Source organism: Bradysia coprophila (assembly GCF_014529535.1).
Source record: "Bradysia coprophila strain Holo2 chromosome X unlocalized genomic scaffold, BU_Bcop_v1 contig_26, whole genome shotgun sequence".
NCBI lineage: Eukaryota > Metazoa > Arthropoda > Insecta > Diptera > Sciaridae > Bradysia > Bradysia coprophila.
Genome location: NW_023503313.1, coordinates 3,466,772 through 3,487,687, shown reverse-complemented (window position 1 = coordinate 3,487,687; position 20,916 = coordinate 3,466,772). Strand labels below are relative to the sequence as shown.

Below are 20,916 nucleotides of genomic sequence, written 5' to 3'. Positions count from 1 at the left end.
ATATCAGTGAATATTAAACTGCACATAATATATGTACATGTGTGGAAAAGCCGTACAATTTATTCGCTGGCTTGACATAAATATAATATACCCATAACATACAGACAGACTGAATTCATGATGATCAAAACATCATGTGTGTAATGTTATCTTTTTCGTTCTTTCCTGTCAAATTGATGATGAAATTATAAAATTGAAATGCAAACTCAGAGATGCGAATGTCAAATGTTATGACATTTCACATGTTTCTATTGGAGCAATATTATGCTATTTATGCACGAAATCCAGCTGAAAAATTCTAAGAAAAATTAGACAGACAAAGTATGTTAAATGGACGGATGAAATCGTTCAAAAGAATGTTTTCCAATCGAAGTAAGTTCAACTGAAACCGATTCCATCTTAAGGTGACATTCACTCCATTATTAGAACGATTAACATATCTGTTCCGCACGTTGTGTGCTTCTGGGGTGGAAAAAATGAAGACGCTTTCTTTTCAGTCGGCAATGAGTGACGCATTTTGTTTCAGCTGCTTTTTGGCTGATCCACTGATACAAACAAATATGCTTGTTTATTCGGGTGAACAATGTACAACGCATGCGTGTGGTAATGGTAAAACCGTTTAAAGACGTGAAACCATATATTTGTTTCTATGAGTAGATCAGCTGAAAAACAGCTGCAACGAAATACGTCACTTATCTCAAAGCCATCGACTGTATTCTTGTAATAAACGAAACAGCGATCTAAGTTTGAAGATGGGAAAAATTAGTCGAGTGGGTTTAGTGTCGAAAAATATCTACAAAAGCTCTTACTCAACAACAATTAGTTAAAACGGACAACAAAAACCTCAAAAACCAATCGTGGGAAAATATTTACGAGATTCGGTCCTGCACTTTGGACATCCGGAAGACTTATCACTTATGCATAATCCCTAATGTCAAGAAACTGGTTAACAAATACAGTTTACAATATAGCTTCGTAAGACTTCAATCCACTGTCGACTGCTTTTTATGAATGTCCTCCCCCTTTTATACAACGATGATACATCCCGGAATAACTGAAAAACAAGTGACCAGACCAAATTCTAAGAGTCTTTCAAAGTCATCTTAAACATTTTGCTAAATGTTTCGCCTGTAATCTTTGAATATTTGCATCCATAAATAAAAGGGACACCGAACAAAAACCATCAGTTTAACCTATCAACTCTTGACAGTATTAAAATGATATAAAAATACCATGTGCGGTCGACCATATCATTCAATGCGTTGAACATGATGAATGATGAATCACATAATGTTGAAATATATTGTGAAAATAAAACTGAACAATTCATCTGTTCCTAAAATTTCAAAAATTCACATGTTGTTTTGCTGTGTGTTTTTTTTTCGAGATTTTAATTATAGAAGTTTCGGCATGAAAACATTCTAGTTAGAACATTCACGTTAAACAAGAAAACTTTTGTTGTTCAATCGTTCTACTCTTGGATTCACTTTTCCGAAAGAAACTAATTCCATGCAACACCAACGTTGACTATGATGCAACTTTTCCTCGAACAAATTGACAAGAGAGTAACACTATCAATATGCAAAACACCTGTGTTTAATCTAAAGGCTATCTCAAGCGTAGATTGTTATAAATTCCTTTGAAGGAACTAGCATTCGCCGATTCGTTAATGCATTGTTTACGTAAACAATGTGTGTACTGCTATTAAGCGTATATTTTCTGTTTCTTAGTTTAACTAAGTGCTCCTCTGAAATGACTACTTAAAAATGATGTTTTCTTTTGCTTCAATGTCTGAAGATGACAGACTAGCTGAGGTAAATAAAGCGCAAAATTCACACTCAAGTGAAGTATAGTAGATAACTAACCTTTTCGACTTTGGTGGCAGGTGAGACCCGTACAATGGATTTTTTTTTTAAGAAATCCTCCGAAAATGTTTCAATGGATTTCTGTTAGATTATTCTTCCCCGAAGCATCTGAACAAAAAACATAGAACCATATTGTCAATGATAAAGAACAACAGCAGAAGTGAATCGCTCGCATTTTATTTTAATTATTTTAATAATGTGTCAGGTTTTTTGCTGATCACGCCAGAAAAAAAGAGTTGTTTTTTCAGCAGGCTTAAAGGTGATATTTATTTTTAATAATTAACTAGGTATCAAAACCGCCACAAAGTTACGATAATGGTATTTCGCTCCGCTCTAAAAATGAACGTCAGAAAATTATTACCATTTTCAGTTAAGCATCACTTTTGTTCAGTAACCTAATTACTCACTACAGTCTCTGTTTCCGTAAAGACTAGACACGCCAATTAGTTTTGAATTTATTATTGTAAGACAAGTGTTGCAAATAGATATATAAAATGTAAAACACTGGAAAGGATTGAAATTTTTCCAGCGTTTTTACAGTGATGGCAAATAGGGATACCACTTATATACCTGTACGTAAAATTTCTATCACACCCATTGATGCATAAAAATTACTACTTAAAAACAACTCCATAAAGTTAACGTTGAGCGGTGCAAAGAAAGAAAGACGAACCACAGAAGAAGAAGACATAATACACACCGTAAAATGTTATAAAAATTTTCCCTGAAAACTGTCTACTTTTCTTTCATTTAAATGGTAACAATGTAAACGTGAAATATTCACGTGCACTTGTGCAGATATTTTGCGACATAAAAATCGTGGAAAATGCATGCACTTCGTTTAAGGAAAAAAATCGTTTTACATTTTTATATGAAGCTGTGTCAAGTGTAAATATAAGTGGTTGGTTGCGCAAAATAAAATAATTCAACACTTTTCTCTACAAAAAATTCGAAGTTTAAATTAATTTTTTTTAAGAAAAAAAACGGCTTCACTAAAGTCAGTAAAGAACCCAAACAGTGTTGTGTTTGGTTGCATATTTTCTTATTTTCAGCCCAAGTTACGTGCTTTTTGTATTATTGCATTGAGGCCGTTTGTATTTAAAGTTTTGAAAATGATTCGACTAATCTCAACACATTAGTATCTGCTAACCATTCTGCAAATGATCATTACAAAATTTACGAAAATGACGCGAAAGATTCACGTACAAAACTTTTAAGTTGAAAGTCAGTTTCTTAAGTTCGGTTATCACATCATTTCGCCTTGTGAGGAAGTTGCAAAACTTACGGTGAAATGTTTTACGTTTAAAGTTCTTCTATCTACACGAAGATACACTGCAATTTATACCCGATACGCGAACGTATAATTAAAAATCGTTTCGTTGGAATTGAAACAAATTAGCGAGTAAATAAGTAAAAAGCCAAAATCCATACGACTTTAAATAATCTAAATGGATTGCAAAAACACCGCTGTGGTATTTTGTATCAAATGGAAAATTTGACATTTAGGCAATTTGGCGGGCGCGTTTTACGGATAGATTAGGAGAGATTTGTATTATAATAGATAGAACAAATTTTGACAACACACACTTTTCATTTCATATTGCGATCATTATTTTAAAAGAATTGGTGTATGCCGAATGGTTTGAAAATTTGCCTATCATTAAAAAAAAGTTTATTTGACAGTTTTCCGTAACAACTTCCGAGTGTATCAATTATCAATCTGTTGCTTCTTTTCGGTAAAGTATAGGCTAGCATTTGATCCAAAATCTATTACTTCATTCGATTTCACACTGAAAGATCATCACTATTTTTGACGTCTCTGTCGATAACATATGTTCTAGGTGTGCGGTTACCTGGTAATAGATAATAAACCGGCAATGAGCGACAAAAGACCTGCCTGCAAGGGAATCTCTGCTATGAATAAGTGTATTTTTAGACTCAAATGTTTTCGGTTGTTTCACACGGTAACGATAATCATTACTCGAAGTGTTTAGAGAGAATATAGAACGGCGCACTCCTCTAATCTAAATTAAAAGAAATTTCAATTTTATTTACTAGCACACAAAACAGAAGCAGACGCATTTATAATTCTCTAAAATCCTATATTTTCGACTTTAATGAAGATTAATTTACCAGACAAAAAAAAAATTGAATAAGAATCACCTTGGCAAGTAGAAAAAATACGGCAAAAAAAACATACAATAAATAAGACAAAACGTTAGCAGAAGTTCTATGCCGGCATGTGTTCATTTTATATAATTTCTTATGATAATTTTAATGAAGATAAAATATGAAGCCGTGCAAGTGTAATATATGAATAAAATGTTTTTCTTTCTGTATAAAATATAAGACAAACATAGAGCTTCTTAAATATTATTTTAATGTGGGTAAAAAGGCCAAGGATTTCCACAGCAAATTTTATAAGGCAGACGCTTAGCAATTTTATTGGTTTTGAATTAATGAAATTATTTAATACAACAATAACTACTCAATCACAATGGTTCAATACTGACCTGAAGTTCAAATGAATGATCTGTTCAAGTACAGTTGCATAATAACTCTTTTTATGCAGACTTTTCAATGAGCTCGATATAGTAAACGCTTCGGCTTAAAAAATAATTGCCAATTGATTTTTAGCACAAAAGAATGAAGAGAAGAAGTGTATTCCATTATGCGGTAATCGTGTTTGTATTCGTTCGAAAAAAAAATTATTTCAATTAGGCGATTTTCTATTCACTTATTGGCTTTTGAAAAAGTGAGCAAATAAACCCTCAACTCTAGGAACGGAATAGTTATTTGCATTACAACAGACGAAAGTAAAACAAAAACCTCACGTGTCGATTACTTTTTTTACTCCACATTTCATTAAAAAAGCTTCGAACATTGTAGTTTCTTGCTTCCCAAACTCGAAGACAAACATCACCCACCAAACAATATAGCCGAATGAGCTTAAATTTGCGGATATAAAAAAATGAATTGTTGGCAACGCATCGAGCCATTCATTTAATGTGAAAATTGTTCGTTCATTGGACGCATTGTGTTGGTGTCATTAACATTCTTCTCTGTTTAGATAACCGAAATTACTGTCGCATCTCTGTTCGAAAGCCAAAAGTATACGTACTTATGCATTCTATGGCGCTAACGGGGATTTGCATTTTTTAATATTTCCTTTTCATTTGGGAAGCGAAAACTATCATTTCATAGTCGATATAACAAAAAAAATATTGTGCTGTAAAAGACTACATGAACACTATTTACAGTGAGCAAAATATCAATTAAAATCACTGTGCTAATGTCAGTCATCTTATTCTATGAAAACCCAAGATAATAATTCTTCGAAGGAGCAAAAGTGTTCATAAATTTTTAATTTACAACCAGAAAAGATTCTCTTTACGATTCATTTTCTATTTTCAATCGCTTTAATGGGATCTAACAGATCACCCCTTGAACCGAATATATATAGAGAGAATAAAAAAACCAACAAATTTCTCAAGAATTCAAAAAACCGTACTTCCCAACAACAACAGATTGATGAAATATTTTCCTCGCAGAATATATATCCACTTCTTCAATTTAATTAACCAACAAGTAGCTCAGCAAATTATAATGTTCCATTTATTTCCAGAAAAGTTTGGAAATTAAGAAAGCTTTGTGAATTATATTGGGTAACCACAAAACAGAACAAATATAATAGGCTCGACGTGCTGTATCTATACAGGCATCACACCAGTGTGTATACACAGCTAGTCTGAAGTGCTGCCAGACATTTTAAGATTGTTGCAAGCATTTTATGAGTGATTTTTTTTTTATTATTTATTTAGTCAAAATAATGTTTAGGAAATGTTTAAGAGAACGAAAAAAAAATCTAATAAATTTCCCAAATATCGTGCTATGTTTTAGACACACATTTCCATACGTTCCAAACTTTGTCGTCCACAAGCAATTACCCGGAAAAGGTATAAAACTCCTGTTAAAATTACCTTTCGACTTTAGTATTGTTAATTTTTCATTTTTATAATGTAAAATAAATTTGAAAATTTTTCACTAAAACAATCTTTGAGGTGATGCACACCTGGCATGACTTTTATGCCTAAGGTATAACCACATCAAATTCGCTGTACAAAAAAGTTTCGTATGCCCAGGGTATAAGGGTAAGTGAACTGTGAAAATAAACAGAAAGAACTAAAATAACTTTTTAGCTGATGAAACTCGTTTATACCAATGGTTATAATGATACATATAGTTCAGAGAGAACTCATTAAAAATTTAGAGAATTTTAACTTTGTTTAAAATTCCGCGACAATGAATAGATATATATTCAGAAAATGAAAACCCTCGATGAAGAAACCTGAAAATGACCTACATTCATAATATCGAAAGGTCGGAACTTATTACATTTGAACAATCTTAGAAGGTTTGTATCTCACCGGGTAAGGCGTGCCCTGTGTGCTTTAGCAGAAAAAAGTAAGATGAAAATAGACAATCCAATTACAAACACTGACATTTCTACAAAAATTTTTAACTTTTTCGCAATTTAATGAGAATTCCTATGATGATTTAAATTTTTTTCCCATAAATGTGGGCGATAGCTTCAGTGAAATATAAAGTGTAGTACTTCAAGAGAAAGATAGGAACAAAAATAATATCGTAAAGGTCGACTCACTTGGCAATATTCACTGAATATTATTCAGAGGGGGTACCGACTTCAGTAAATCACTTACAAATCACAGTGAATCATTTATCAATCACGTGTGGATCCATATAAATTACAAATTTTTCATTGATAAAATGTCAATTAAAATTTTGTTAATTTGACGCAACGTACCGAAAAAAAATGCACTGCACCCTGTTCCTGTTGAAAAAAAAAATATTTTACTGTGACTGTCTGATTTTCCAACACAAGGAATAAGTACCCCCTCACAATATTCATATTCAATATACAGTGTCAGAGCCCACAACATAGGATGACACAGGGCCTAGTTCTTTGGTTCTCCCGGTTTTATTTATTTTCTATTTTTATCATCAGGTGACCAATTTGGATATTTCTATGGATATTATACAGAAATAAAGAACAAAACTTTTATTTTTTAGCTGACCTATGACGTTAAACTTTGTTTGCGTTTGAGCGACTCAAATATGTGGTAAACAAGTATCTATAATATCTATACGATTATATATGTATTTGCGCGCATACACATAACATACTCTACCATCAGGAAGCAATGATACAGGTATTTCCTCATCATTTCAAAAAGGAAAATACCTTCAGCCTACATTTTAATATCATGTTGGTTGATATAACAATAACAAAATTCAACACAAAGGGGTTGAACAAACGTATCTATGATATATTTTCACATCATCATCATCATCATCATCATCATCTAAAACACAATGTTTGTTTATAATATGGAAAACTTTTCTAATGAAAATATAGGAAGCGTAAAGCGGGAATATAGAATAAACTACTATGATAATAATATATTTATGTTTATTTATCTGAGTAAATAAATTTTAAATTTCAACTTTATGCTCCGAATCTGTTGGGCGTCAATATTCGCAAACGTCGTCGCAATGACTTTCTTAACGAGCGCACTAAATTTAAGTTAGTACGCAAGGAACGGTGGGTGACAAATTTCTACATATATCCGCCATTACGAATTGTGGTTGTGGCGATAGTTTAAAACAGGCGAGCTTGCTGCCACATGTTACCGTTTTTATTCGAAGAAAAACCCCATCTAACCACTTCATTAATGTGCGGGGTCAAAGATTTCCCACAGTATAGCAAAAACTTTTCTAATCTGACTGGATTTTGAAACCCCGAGGAATCTGATTAAGCGCAGCAACGCTCTCAAAAATGGTTTTTCGTTTCGAAAATCACCGAGTTAAAACCAGTGCCTTTTATAAGGATTTTTCACTGGGGTGCACAACTTTCCGAAGGGCCCAATTTTTTTCTCGAAAGGGCCCTCACAAAAAAGCCGACGTTTATCATAAAATTTACATTTTTTGTTTTCTGTTTCCGGCACCTCTTCAGCGCCCTGGGCTTCGTATTACAGCTACCATTTCCAGCACCCCATTTCTTATTCCCAGCGCCCTTGGCTTAGCACATAGGCTAAGCCGGCACTGTCGTTAACAGCTGTGAAGGTAGGTCAGACCTCCCACTGAATTTTTCGGACAATTTTCATTAAAATTTCAGACATTTTCTACGAAGATTTCGGACTAATAGTGCGCTTGGGTATGGGTAATTGGTGGGCATAATTTGATAATCGATAGCAAATTCAATCGGACGCGATGATTTTTATTTGAGTCGTTGTTTCTAACGTGATTTGAAGGGTCGCATCATTGGTCGATGTATGCGCCGAGGTGCGCTTTGTGAATTCGAATAATGAAACTTTTGGATTACAGCGAATGAAAATTTTGAATCGCAGCGCAAAGTTTTAAGAAACGATGTGGCAATTAAGTTCACTGGACGGATTTATAAAAAGTGGGGTGCACTGGGGTGCACTGGGGTGCATTTATCAAAAGTGTGGTGCACTGATAGGGGACTGGGGTGCACTTTTCCTCCGACTTTGTATGTTAAAAAAGGCTCTGGTTAAAACTGCATGAAAACTGGTTTTTCAGTTATAGAAAAACCACATTCTAACATAATGACTACAGGAGAGGGATTGCGACATCAATTTTCTTTACTCTATTCTATGTCAACTCCACCGATAGAGTAAAGAGTGTCCAATTGTTTATTTTGATGAGTTTGTGATTGTTATCCTAAGCCGAAGGCGTTTGGGCATAGGTCCATATCATTTTTTATGTGTCGATGAAAGATAAACCCACATTCTTCATAATGTTAGTCCTACCACACAGATACCCTATAAAATAAATAAACTTTTACTCGACCGATTTTAGTCGAATAAAATGCCATGGTATAGGCACATGACCTCCCGGAACAGTAATCAGTTTTTCAATCCATCGAGTAAAAGATTCAGAATTTTTCTGTTGACAGCGGGTGTGTTGCAGCCACATCTTAACAGGTGGGATTGAGATAGAATGTGAAAAGAGAACTGATGCCGCAATCCATCTCCAGGTTATTTTTGTACAGATTTTTCCGGCAGGTCGGTACGTAGCGCAATTTTTTCAAATGTTCCTGCCGTAGAAAATTTATGTGGGCGGGTAAAGAATTTGTAGGGTTTCAGAAACAGCCATTCGGGGGTCAGGTTTGGATAAATGTCTGGCCGATTGCTCTAATGTCACCCGAATTTTAGTAAAATTGGTGAAAATGTCGATGTACTCGCAAAAAATCAACGTCAATCTAAGGTTAATCAGGTATTCACTAAGTCAATCATTGAAAGTCAGTTACCAGTTGTGATGGTTCAACGAAGAATTTTCATTAATCACGATTTAATTTTTGGTTAATAATGTTTTCTGTTTTCGGATACGAGAGATTTTTAAGTTTGGTTTTGTATATCTTGTTAAGCAAATGGAGATTTCAATGTACCGTCAGAATTTTTTTTGTTTCATGTGTTAAAACATTTGTGGAATCCATAAGAATTGAGGCAACTCCAAAGTCAGAACAATTGGTTTCACTTTTTTGCGAATGAAAATTGTACCTAAAGTTTCCATATCAAATTTTAACAACTTCACTGGCCTTGGAAACTTTTCGAGCTAGCAGCATCATAATATAATGATTGAGCTTGTCTTCTGGTAATAATGTACTTCGTATAAAATTGATGTTAGTTGTTAAGCTAAAATGCTAGTGGGGTTACAAGAATATATAATAAGTAAAGAAAAACATCACTTTCGAAAATAAAACAAAAAGAACGAAAGGAAAATACGAAGTAGAAAGATATTTTTAACTAAACTATAATTCGTTTAATAGATTAGTTCCTTGGTAATTGAAAGTTAAAGATTCTGAATTTTTCCGTTTCATTGTTGAATGGAAAGTGTTGCACTGATTTTCAGTCAATTATGTTACAAAAAGTCCTTTACGTTAAACTGCTAAAATCTCACACCAAACCTAAATACAAGTCTGTGGATAGGAAAATTAGAGAAAAGTGAGAATGTTCAAACCTTCATTGGGGTCATTAACGATTCAGTCATTAAATAACGACTTTACTAATTTTTGGAAATCAACTAATCTGTGTAACCGAAGACACATTACAACATTACGCAACGATTTAATAGCCATTCTGGCGTCGACATCAAACATCAACTGAAATGGTTTCTATATCCGCCTCGTTTCTATCATTAAGAACGAAGAAGAAAAAAACGCTGGAAATTAGGTCTGCTTCAAATCTGTTGCTGTTTTTACATGCGATTATACTTCCAGCGAATGGATAAAATCACAGCAACAACTTTGAAAAGATCATTCATATTTGATACTTTTTGTTGACTTCAAACAGGCGAATAGCATGATTTTAATTACACACTTTTTAAATATTTATTACATTAAATAATAAGCTATTTCAAAATGTTGATTAAACCGGTGTTCATTTCCACACAATATGCACATCTTACAAAGTATATAGACCGGGATTTAGTAAATTCCTTGTAATAACATTTTCTAATTGGCCATATCCTTTTGAGCTTTTATCTTCCATAACAAAATGTCAGAGTCGTAATATTTTCCTTGCTATTCAGAGATTTCCATTACGGCATCACCTGAATTTGCTCATGGTTAAATGGTTTTCGACTAACAATTGTGTTCGAATTAAATTGGTCGATAGTATCGTCCACTAAATTTGTTTTGTATAAAGGGAAAACAATCATTGGTGTTCCAATAAATATACTTCTATTCAATAGGCATTGTGATGCCGTTGCTGAAGGAATGTTCACACAATTAAAGTCTTCTGTTTTGGGTATTGCATAATATACTGTCTATTCACAAACGCACTGTGATGAAAAACATACTACTCCAAATACCAGTCACTTCGTTTGCACGGCTCATAACGTAAAGAGAAAATAATAATTGTGACTGGAAAATTTGAAATTTATTAAATGAAAACTTCTGTTTTACTTTCCTTAACTTCATAGTTGACTTAGTAAACAATACTTCGAACGCAAACGTGATTTTATTATAAATTCATTTTGTATGAGATGTAAGGAAAGGATTCCGTCGTGCGTACTTTCGAATGTAAAGACCACATTTATTCTATGTTTAATCTTATGTAAAATAATCGTTTTCATTCGAGCGCTTTGAGTTTAAATAAGTAGTTGATATAGGCACCGTGTGTTGATGCATATGTAATAGTATTCTGTTGACTCTATGATTTTAGAATCTACGTGTTACAATGCTACGCTACATTGGCTATTATTTATATAATAAATTCTCACATTGTTTTGGCGAATAAAAATGGTTTTATAAGTAGAGGTTAAAGTAGAAAATGTAAGAGAAGAAAGAAATGAAAAAAAAAACGGAAAGGCGAGTGATCCTAATAAAGTCATTAGAAAGACGGTAATAAATTTTGGTTTATGTGAATTCATCTTGGGATAATTTGTGGCCATTTTTTTCCCTTTTTTTATTCTAGAAAAATCAATCATTTCCACATATACTACATACATATTAGAGTTGTGCGCCGGCGACAGCCACGCCGAACACCGCCGAAAATTTCACTAAAAATTTAAGCTGACAACACCAAGGTCTCGATGAAAGTCGCTGGTGCGTTTGTGCCAAGGAGCGTCAACAGAACTATTGAGAACTTCGTTCTCTTCGTTTTCTTCGCTCTGGAAGCGTTGTAGTTTCAAAAAATGTCCACAGTTGGACAGGTCCGGACTGGCCATATGGTGAATTCGGGGAATTCCCGATGGGCCTTTTGGATTTTTGTATGAGAATTTTTAATTTGTGGGCCTTTTTAAATTGAGTTGCATGGAGCCCCCGATGGGCTTTTTCGAGCCATTCCGGTACTGCAGTTGGATAACTAACATACATCCAAATTGGTTTGATAATTTTTTTGGTTAGTTTTGACAGCTTGTTGTAGATGAAAGTCTGTCATTTTCGAATAATATCCAAAGCTGAAGCGGGTTTGTAGTTGGCTAAGCTTGACTAAGCGTCAAGGTGTATAGATATTTTGCTGTTTTTGTAAGGGATAATATCGAGTTTTATCCGCCATTTCTTTGTTCGATTTTCGGCTAAGTATCCGGTAATAAGAACTACTGTATACCGTACCGTATGCAAAACACTATAACGTTTATTTCAAGGATCCTGAAATTTTTAATTATTTTAAGAGAGACTGATATTCTGGTGAGGGAGGTTTTAGTTTGAATTTTTAAATTTTTTGTTTTGTATACTTTCAGTTTCGCTAGATTTTCTTTTTAAATTTTTTTGTTATAATTTTTTTTTATTATTCTCTCTCGATCATTGTCTAATACATAAACAAAAAATGTACGCAATGGCGGGTTTCAAAAGAACTCACGGTTGAGTTGTCTTTCAAATTTTAAGTATTGATTTGTCAATCCATTTTATTTTTTTTGGTAAACTCAAAGCCAATATTTTTCTAATGGGCCCCGATTTTTGCGCCGAAATTGCTGCCGCCGCCGATAAATGACTTGACGTACGTCGCCGGTACTTTTACAAAACTTTACAGCCGCCGCCGAAAAATATTGAACGGCGCACACCTCTAATACATATATACAACGATCGAAATAAATTTCATCAACATAAAAACCCTTCAGTAAGCACCTATCTGAACCTCTTTCTATTATTCCACCTATCACAATATATACATACAAATTTATAAATAAAACAGAAATATATTCCCACCAGTAACGCACATAAACTATATTAGAGTTTTTCGATTGAATCCTTGGGGGTACAAGCTGACTGTGAAGAGTGACTTGGATAATTTATGCAACTTACCCACATTTTACTTTCGGATCATTGGAAATAGTACATACGGCATGGTACAATCGAGTATAGGTAAAAAGTATATTTTCTAGAAGGAATTTTGTTCTTATTGTATTTGTTTTGATGCAGGATAAATAAATTGATGTGAAATGTAGAATATTCGTGTGCCGTATTCGTAATATGATGCAAAGTATCGTTAAATTTTCGTTTTTTTTTTGTGTCTACGGGCTAATAAAACAGAAAATCCCCAATGTTTTATGAATTTTTGTTTTGCGTCGAATAAATTTCGCGTATTTTACTTGTCGAGCACGCCTTAATAGTATAATCATAAATTTCGTGTTTAAAGTTATTCGACGGTCAACACATTATATGATTTTGTGTAACTTCTCTAGAGCAGCAATTTTTTTTTTCTTTGACGATTCAATAATTTCCTTCGTTGAATTTTATAATTCAAGATCCGATTCTAACTGTAAATATTTGGAATGATTCACTAAACAGAGTGCATACGGATGCATGTTGGAACAATCAGGGTCTGTTTTCGATAAAATGTTTCCTGAAATTTTCTTGATTTTCTCAAAATATTGTGCTTGGGAACACTATCAAATATGCATTATGAAAGTAATGAATCTGAAGATTGAGAAAATTTACATGATTTTGTCTTCCCTAGGGTCCATTTCACCACTAGTGGCGAAAAGTAAAATATAGCAAAACTGAGAAAAAATCCTTCGATCGCCACCCCAAATCACGCATGAAAAAGTTCAGTTTTCGCAGCGCAGTTGCAGAAATAACTACTAATCCGAACCGAAGCATCAATCTGGAAAATACAAAGATGTCATTCAAAGAAGAAAAAAAAGTTCGAAATTAGGGACCGAAAATTAAGACAAGTTGTGACAGTGTAAGGCAAGGCCTTTTTTTAATGTGGTCGTCCTTTGTAAGCAATGCCTTTGTGCTATTTTATTTGGTATAAATTCTAAAATTGGTTAAGTCTCGGGTTAAGTTTGCTATCAATTTTTAAGGTTGATGCAGAAAACAAAATCCAATAAAATTTGATAAAAAAAGGTCAAGCCATGTAATTCAATAGATACAACGAATTTTATGGATATATTTTGCGTTTCGTCTGATAATCGGTTGAAGCAGAATAACCGAAAATAGATCGGAATTATCGTGTCAGCCGTACAACTTGCTTAGCTGTCTGTATATTTGATAACAGGACAATGCTGTGCAGTGAGAAATGTGTGTCTCAATCCGTTAATTAAAGTTTTCAGCCCTCGCTTGGGATGGAATTAAATTTTTACTGATGTCAACAGGAGTTTGAAACCAAAATTTATTCTGAAACCATCCTTTTCCAGCGGCAAAGATAAGCTGATTTTGCGGACATTTTTGGCTATTTAAATATCTAATTTTAAGCCAGACATAGAAGGAGCATTGTTCCTTTGTCGAAGAATAAATTAATTTCAAAATTTACTTTAACAACGAACGAGCAATTTAGTTAATATTACTTTGCGAACACAGGCCAACGAGCATACTGCCCTAGAAGACATATAAAAAAAGAAACTTTAAATAATAGCGTAATACACGGGCTGTACAAAATGGTCGCGCACAATGAAACACCTTATCTTGAATTTAGCACAATAAGAAATATTTTCTCTAAGTACATATTATCTCATATAATTCAAACTCTATATTTATATACATTGCATGAACGTATAGCCTTCCATGAACCACTAAATATACACATTCATACCGCCTTACCATGCTTTGGTTGCTAGGACCATAAGGGTATACATTATAGCTGGTGATTTGGTACAATGATATATACACTGTACGTCGGTATATATACACTAAAAGGTGTTTAAATTAATATCTATTATGGTGAAGCTAGAAAACAACTTTAGGTTATTGTATTGTGGGTAATTGGATTGTGCATTCATCTTTTGATTAGGTTCTAATTAAATAAAAGCTTTTTTCAATTGTTATAGGTATAATAATATGAGACGATGATGTTGACGATGATATTTTGAATGATGGCATACTGAAAATTTATGTTGGTAAGCACAGAGTGAGTGAGTGAGAGGGAATGAATGGTGTAGGGGCGTTTAAATATTTGCTTTCAGTATACTTGTTGATTGTAAACTTTGAACTCACTTCCATGCCATATACATAAGATAATTGAAAGGTTTTGTATAGGAACTTTGCTTATTTATTAAAATGGCATTGTAGCGGTCCGGATTTATTGCAAAATTTGTTGACGAATAACACCTTTTCAAAAAGTTAAATTGATCATAGCCAAGTAGTTGTTGACATACGAAAAAGTTTTAATTAACGTTAAGATCGTCAGAATAATTAGTAAAGTTTCACTTTGGAGTGCAATTACCAGATAAATGGATATAATTACAAGATTTGAAAGGAAAAAGGAAGTGTAATTTCAGCGGGATTAGGGAAATTGATAATTTGGCTCGTGGCATATAGGGTCGCTAGTGAAACCGTTTGTATAGGAGCGTGTTCTCAGTTAGTTATCGAAAGGCTATACAATGAGAACTCAGTTATATGGGTTTGGATATATATAACGAGACCACACATATACTAATGATAAAATCAGAAACTCTTGTTGGTCAGAGAAGATTGTCAACAAGTCATAGCATATAGCATTCCATTCTATTTTCTTGTCCTATATCTACACAGCCATTATTTTCATACGTTTCTCATCAATAAATTTTTATTTTATTAAATTATATAGACGGTAGATGTTTTTAATTTATTCAAATCTGTTATTTCACAGTCAAGCAAATACCATTAAAACGCCCATAAAATTCCATTTGTATATTGTACCCGTAAATACCATTTTATTTTCCATACAAAATTTATGTAATTATTTAGAGTTCAATTTACTCACACAATATTCTATTACATTCATTGCTCACATGTGCTATCTAATTTGTGTTTTTGCAATGATAAAAAAATAATGAAACGAATGAGGTACAGAAAAAAAACATCCCTCCCAATAATGAATCTCTCCGATGTTCAGTCTCTCTCTATATATATAATGTAAACGTGAAAGAATGGACGTTCAATATTTCCATCAAATACATTTTAATCTGAAACATTGATGTTTACTCGGGGTAAACACATAAAGCATAAAAAAAACCCCGAACAAAAACAACAAATAGTGGACTGGAGTACAATCAATGAAAAAGAATAAAACAAAATAACCAATTGAGATGAAACAATTTATAGATTTGGTTCGGAATTAAGATTTTAGAATGGCAAAAATAGAAACCTGACCGATATATACAAAGATACAATCATGTTTAACTGGGTTTTGTAGGTTTTAACGATTTGTACAACGAAAACAATGCTTTTTATTTAGCTTTCACGTTAAACGATAAACGTGTGCCGTTTTACGGTGATGGTGTTCAAGAATGCCGTTCTTTCAGTGAGATGATGAACTACGATACAACCGAATGTGAATATAAATAAATTGAAATAGGGGTAGTGTTACTCAAATAAAAAGACCATTCGAGATTTGCAAACTCAAATGAGACTTGATTAGTTTGATTATCTCTTGTTGCTGTCAGTCACTTAGCCAACGTCAGTCTGTTATTAGCGACGAAAGTGACACAGTGCAAACAGTTCCATAGAGTTCACCATTGTATCGGGATATTATCACGATATACCTTTTACAGACACCGCACCGTATGAGCAAGCTCTTTCACTAATTCAGAAAGGATTGTTAAAGAGATGAACAACTTTAATACAATTTTACCATATTGGTGGGTTGAGAGGTGGGATAACACATTAAATATGAAAAAATTTGACAAATTTTGGAAAAATCTAAGAAAATTTTGGAAAATTTCCCAAAAAAAGTCACTGCGTTCAGGACTGGATTAAGACTTAGAGTGCCACTGGGCTATTTCATTTAAAGCGTTAAGCTTAAACATATCGCTTAAATTTGCAGCACCATCGGTTTAAACCGTCTCTGCCTGCATTCCGTAGTTGCTTACATTGGATCATATGTAAGGTAGAATTAAGTTCGTTTTATTGACCCTTTACAAACAGAGATAAGTTATAGATTTGTTTTAGTCAACGTAAAGGATAGCGATTGACAAAAGATCTATTACTTCATTCGTTGAACATACATTCCTTTAATTAGATCAATTCAACCGCAGGTCTCCACAAGGACCAAATTTTGGAAAACCCTAAAGTGATATTCGTAACCACAAGGACTCTTGAACTATCTCATAAAAGTAGATAATTTCTAAAAAAAAAAGGTACTAGGTCCATTGCGAGAGCAAAAGAGTAGGAGCCAATTTTAAAATGAATGGTGGTACTGTTTTGAAATTCTTTATTTCAAAAAATGCATACAGCTGCATTGAAATTATTATTTTCCATTAATGTTACATGTCTTTTCTGGCATTTTTTTTCTGTTAGGCTTAATACGAATAATTTTCTACTGATAAAAAACCCAAACATTCGAGAGAGAAAAAAATATAAAATGGAAAAAAATACACAAAAATCGTGTACAAACTGAATTTCATTTATTTACACATGCATTAAACACTACTCATTTGAGCTCAAAGAAAAACACACACCAAAAAAATATGATAAAAAGGTTTTACATTTTTATTTCAGAGCTTTTATTCCGTTCCGAAAACATTGAAAACAATTTTCTAAAATGTTTTCACATTGGCTAATCTTTTTAGTTCTATCCAACGCAAAAAAGTGATGTTTTCAATGTTATTTTATGAAAATATAACAATCGCAATGCTTGGATTTTTTTTTTTTTTTCGAATGTTAGTAATATCACTTGTTCCACAATTTTTTTTTTCTTTTCATCGCTCAATAAATATCGACAATATAATAAGTTTGATGCATATACAAATATGTAGAAAAGATATATTATATAGATGGAGATAAAGGGTATACAAGTAAACCATAAAGCAGTGAATAATAAAATAGGATGTTATTTATGATGTTAATACAATGAAGAGACACACATACCTTTGACGAAGTGAGGGAATTAAGGCTCCTGAAAAGAAAAAAAAGAAAGAAGAGTAATAAAAAACATTTACAGATAGTTTAAAGATATGCATTCAATACAAGTGTGTTTGAAGAATCGTCAGTATAATAAATGTTAAAAAAAGAGTTAGATTAAGATTGAATAATGGACCAGAAAATAAGAGTTCGTATTGGTATTTTGTGTTAGCAAATATGTAAAAAAAATGTGCAAAATTTATACTTAAGTCTCTAAAAAAACACTATGCATTGCATTCCATCGTATATTCGATTATATAAAATTAGATTCGTCTCGATCCATATGAACCTTTATTTCAATTTTGTATTGACTTTACTGATTAAGATAATCCACATAAATAAAAAGAGTCGACATAGTTACACTTCAGCATGTAAAATGTTCGCTTGTTTTACAAACACAAGAAACGAACAAGAAACGATCAACCAACTAACTAAATAAACAATTTTTGCAAAGAATATCGCTAAATTGATTAGTGCCAATTTATCCAATTTGCGTACAAGAAGTACAATTATGACGATGTCAAAATCACGCATGTTAGTGTGCTTAGCTTAGTACAACAATGTTACTACACTTCAAAAAAAAAAAAAAAGTTACAAAAATAGATCGTAGTTCAGCATGAAGAATAATTGTCGAAAGTAGCTTTTCGAGTGAGTTCCCACTTTAGAAAAAGAAAATTTTCATCATTTCCCTGGGTAACCACATAATTTCTTACAACAAAGGAAATAAAAGTTTCGTAGGTGGCGCGAAAATAACCATTCTCACAAAAAAATAGTAAGTTGCTGCTTTGGGGCTTACTCAAAAAAGGGCCTGCCTTTTTTGCATTTATTTTGTGCGACTGTTTATAGAGTGAGTCGAAGTCGATAAGCGTTATGTGCCGAAATAACGCTAGGACAGACACCATCGAAATGGGATATAATCGCTTATATAGTTGTCTGAGGAAACTTTACCGTTTCATCGTATGGTGTGCCCATTATCGACAGTATCGACAGTATCGACAGTTATCGACAGTTATCGACGGCAATGTCAAAAATAAGTCATAATCTAATAATGTAAACATTTAGCCATGCGTAGCGTCTTAACCTGGCCTGAACGTGGTTTTATATAGTAAAATGTGTGTTAAAACAAATGAAGGACTAGATTGTGTATCAAAAACTATGTGATGTTTCAAACAGAAGTAACAGATTTAAATGTTATCCTATGATTTGCTTGTCGTTTATATAATTCAGTTTTAAAGCAAAATTAACAGTTTTCATAGATTATATTGACGGAAAATAGCAAAGAAACCATAACAATACCTGTAATCTTGTCGTAAATGATGTGATGATCCACACGATCATGTAAATGTCCAAATTAACGGCCGATAAAAAGAGACACACTTGCATCGCTACAATAAACATCATAATGGCTGATCCATGTCTTACATTTATTACATGTGCGTGTGTTTAGATAGATTTAGTTGAGTGTCACTAAACACCTTTAATCGATGCTGTGCTTACAAACGCAGCAATTTATTATACTGGCACAACATTCGTTATTGTTTAAAGAGATGAATTCTTTTTTTATTTATTTTACTTCAGTGTGCACTATGCATTTTCCGTTTGATGAAAAGAAAAAAAATTAATGAGACGAATTTGAATTATGTACGCTTCTAGTTGAGGTTCTCAAGTGATGCTTGTTGTGCTGCTCTCAATTTTTAATCATCAAATTGTTTTCTCTCAGCAGTAATGTTGCTGGCGTATATATTATCTGGGTATGAAACATGGTTCGAGCCAATGTAATTAAGTTAATCCATTTCGATGCAAGAAAAGTATCTTTTCGGAATTACGCTTGGAAAACTTCAAAGCCATGCTACAGTTTATTGTTATGCGGCTGTGGCGTGGCGGTACATACATCATATCAATTTTAATAACATAATACAAAATTGACTATAATAAATTGTTACTTATCACAATGAGCAATAGAATTTAACTTGGAAATTTTCAAAAACATTAAAAGTTAATTATGAAACTCATTTTCGAATTTCGTAGATGAATTTGTATTGAGATAATATAAACTTATCCGAACAGCAAATCCTTTTATATTTATTCATTACAGCATCAAAACTCAATAATACACATTTTATGATAGGTTTGGCTGTTTTTAACATATAACGTTGTATTTCGTACACAAAGTAAATATAAAGGAAAATCTAATAATTCATATGGCAATCGCTAGAGGTTTGTTTCAGCAGAACACAAAGAAAAGTTTAGTATGGAATTTTGAAATTAAGTATTTCCGCCTGTCTCTCTACGGGAATATGGTATTATTCTATTATTCGTGTGTTTGTTTGTTTTGTATTGTGGTTTTGGTTTGGGATACAATAATACGGCTTAATGAAAATGAATCGATGTTTATGTGGTTGATTCTCGGATTCGTAACATCATTAGACGTTAGAGAGGCGGCTTAGCATTTCAGTGGAAAATAAATTGATTAACAAAATATTCCTGGCATGGATTTTAACTGAAGTAAAATCACCTCTTTATGAACACAGCAAAATGAACAATGGAAAAACAAATTTCTTTTATGATACAGTGAACGACATCTCAAATGTCTCACTGTCAAATTTTTCTGAGAATTTTATTGTGTCATTGCAAATTCACAATGACATTCTATGAAAAAAATGTCAGTGAGACATTTGAGATGTCGTTCACTGTAGAACGATTTGCATTTATTGAAACGAGACAAATACCAGCAAAAATACGTTGCGAATTTCGAAATACAGATTTTGAGAAACTGGATTAAGGGCACAGCCGATGGGAAATCGTTTATTTAGAATGAAAGTTAATGTTACATTGAATGAAAATGAAATCAATAAGTTTTCAACTTTAGACGTACAATAAATAATTATTACAATAAAACATTGTACGTGCTAGACTGACGTCAGACTTTTATCAATATAACAATAGATACTCTGCTCATACAGCTCTTTTATTTAATAAATTTTATTGAGGTAAGTACTTTCGTTAAGAAGAATGAAACGCTTTTGCGTGCATACCATTTAGCGTCCTTTGAAGCAGACAATAATTATTGTGATTACATTGTACGCATTCATTCGTTTATATGGTTAAGAATACCCTTCCGATTGATCAAAGCATATGCTTAGCGAGCATTGAAACGGGAACTCAGTTAAATAGTATATTGTGGCC

At 32.9% G+C, this 20,916-nt stretch overlaps 1 protein-coding gene across 3 annotated transcripts in view; it reads right to left on the bottom strand.

Moving 5' to 3' along the window:
- Positions 1-20,916, bottom strand: part of LOC119069202 (polypyrimidine tract-binding protein 1) — a 231,769-nt gene that overhangs the window by 178,055 nt on the left and 32,798 nt on the right. For 2 of the 3 annotated variants that reach the window (XM_037173168.1, XM_037173173.1), the window contains exon 2: positions 17,698-17,725. The exons of the other annotated variant lie outside the window; for it this stretch is intronic. In XM_037173168.1, coding sequence (XP_037029063.1) covers positions 17,698-17,725 — 28 coding nt within the window. The remainder of the gene's footprint in view (positions 1-17,697; positions 17,726-20,916) is intronic. 3 annotated transcript variants of the gene reach the window in all.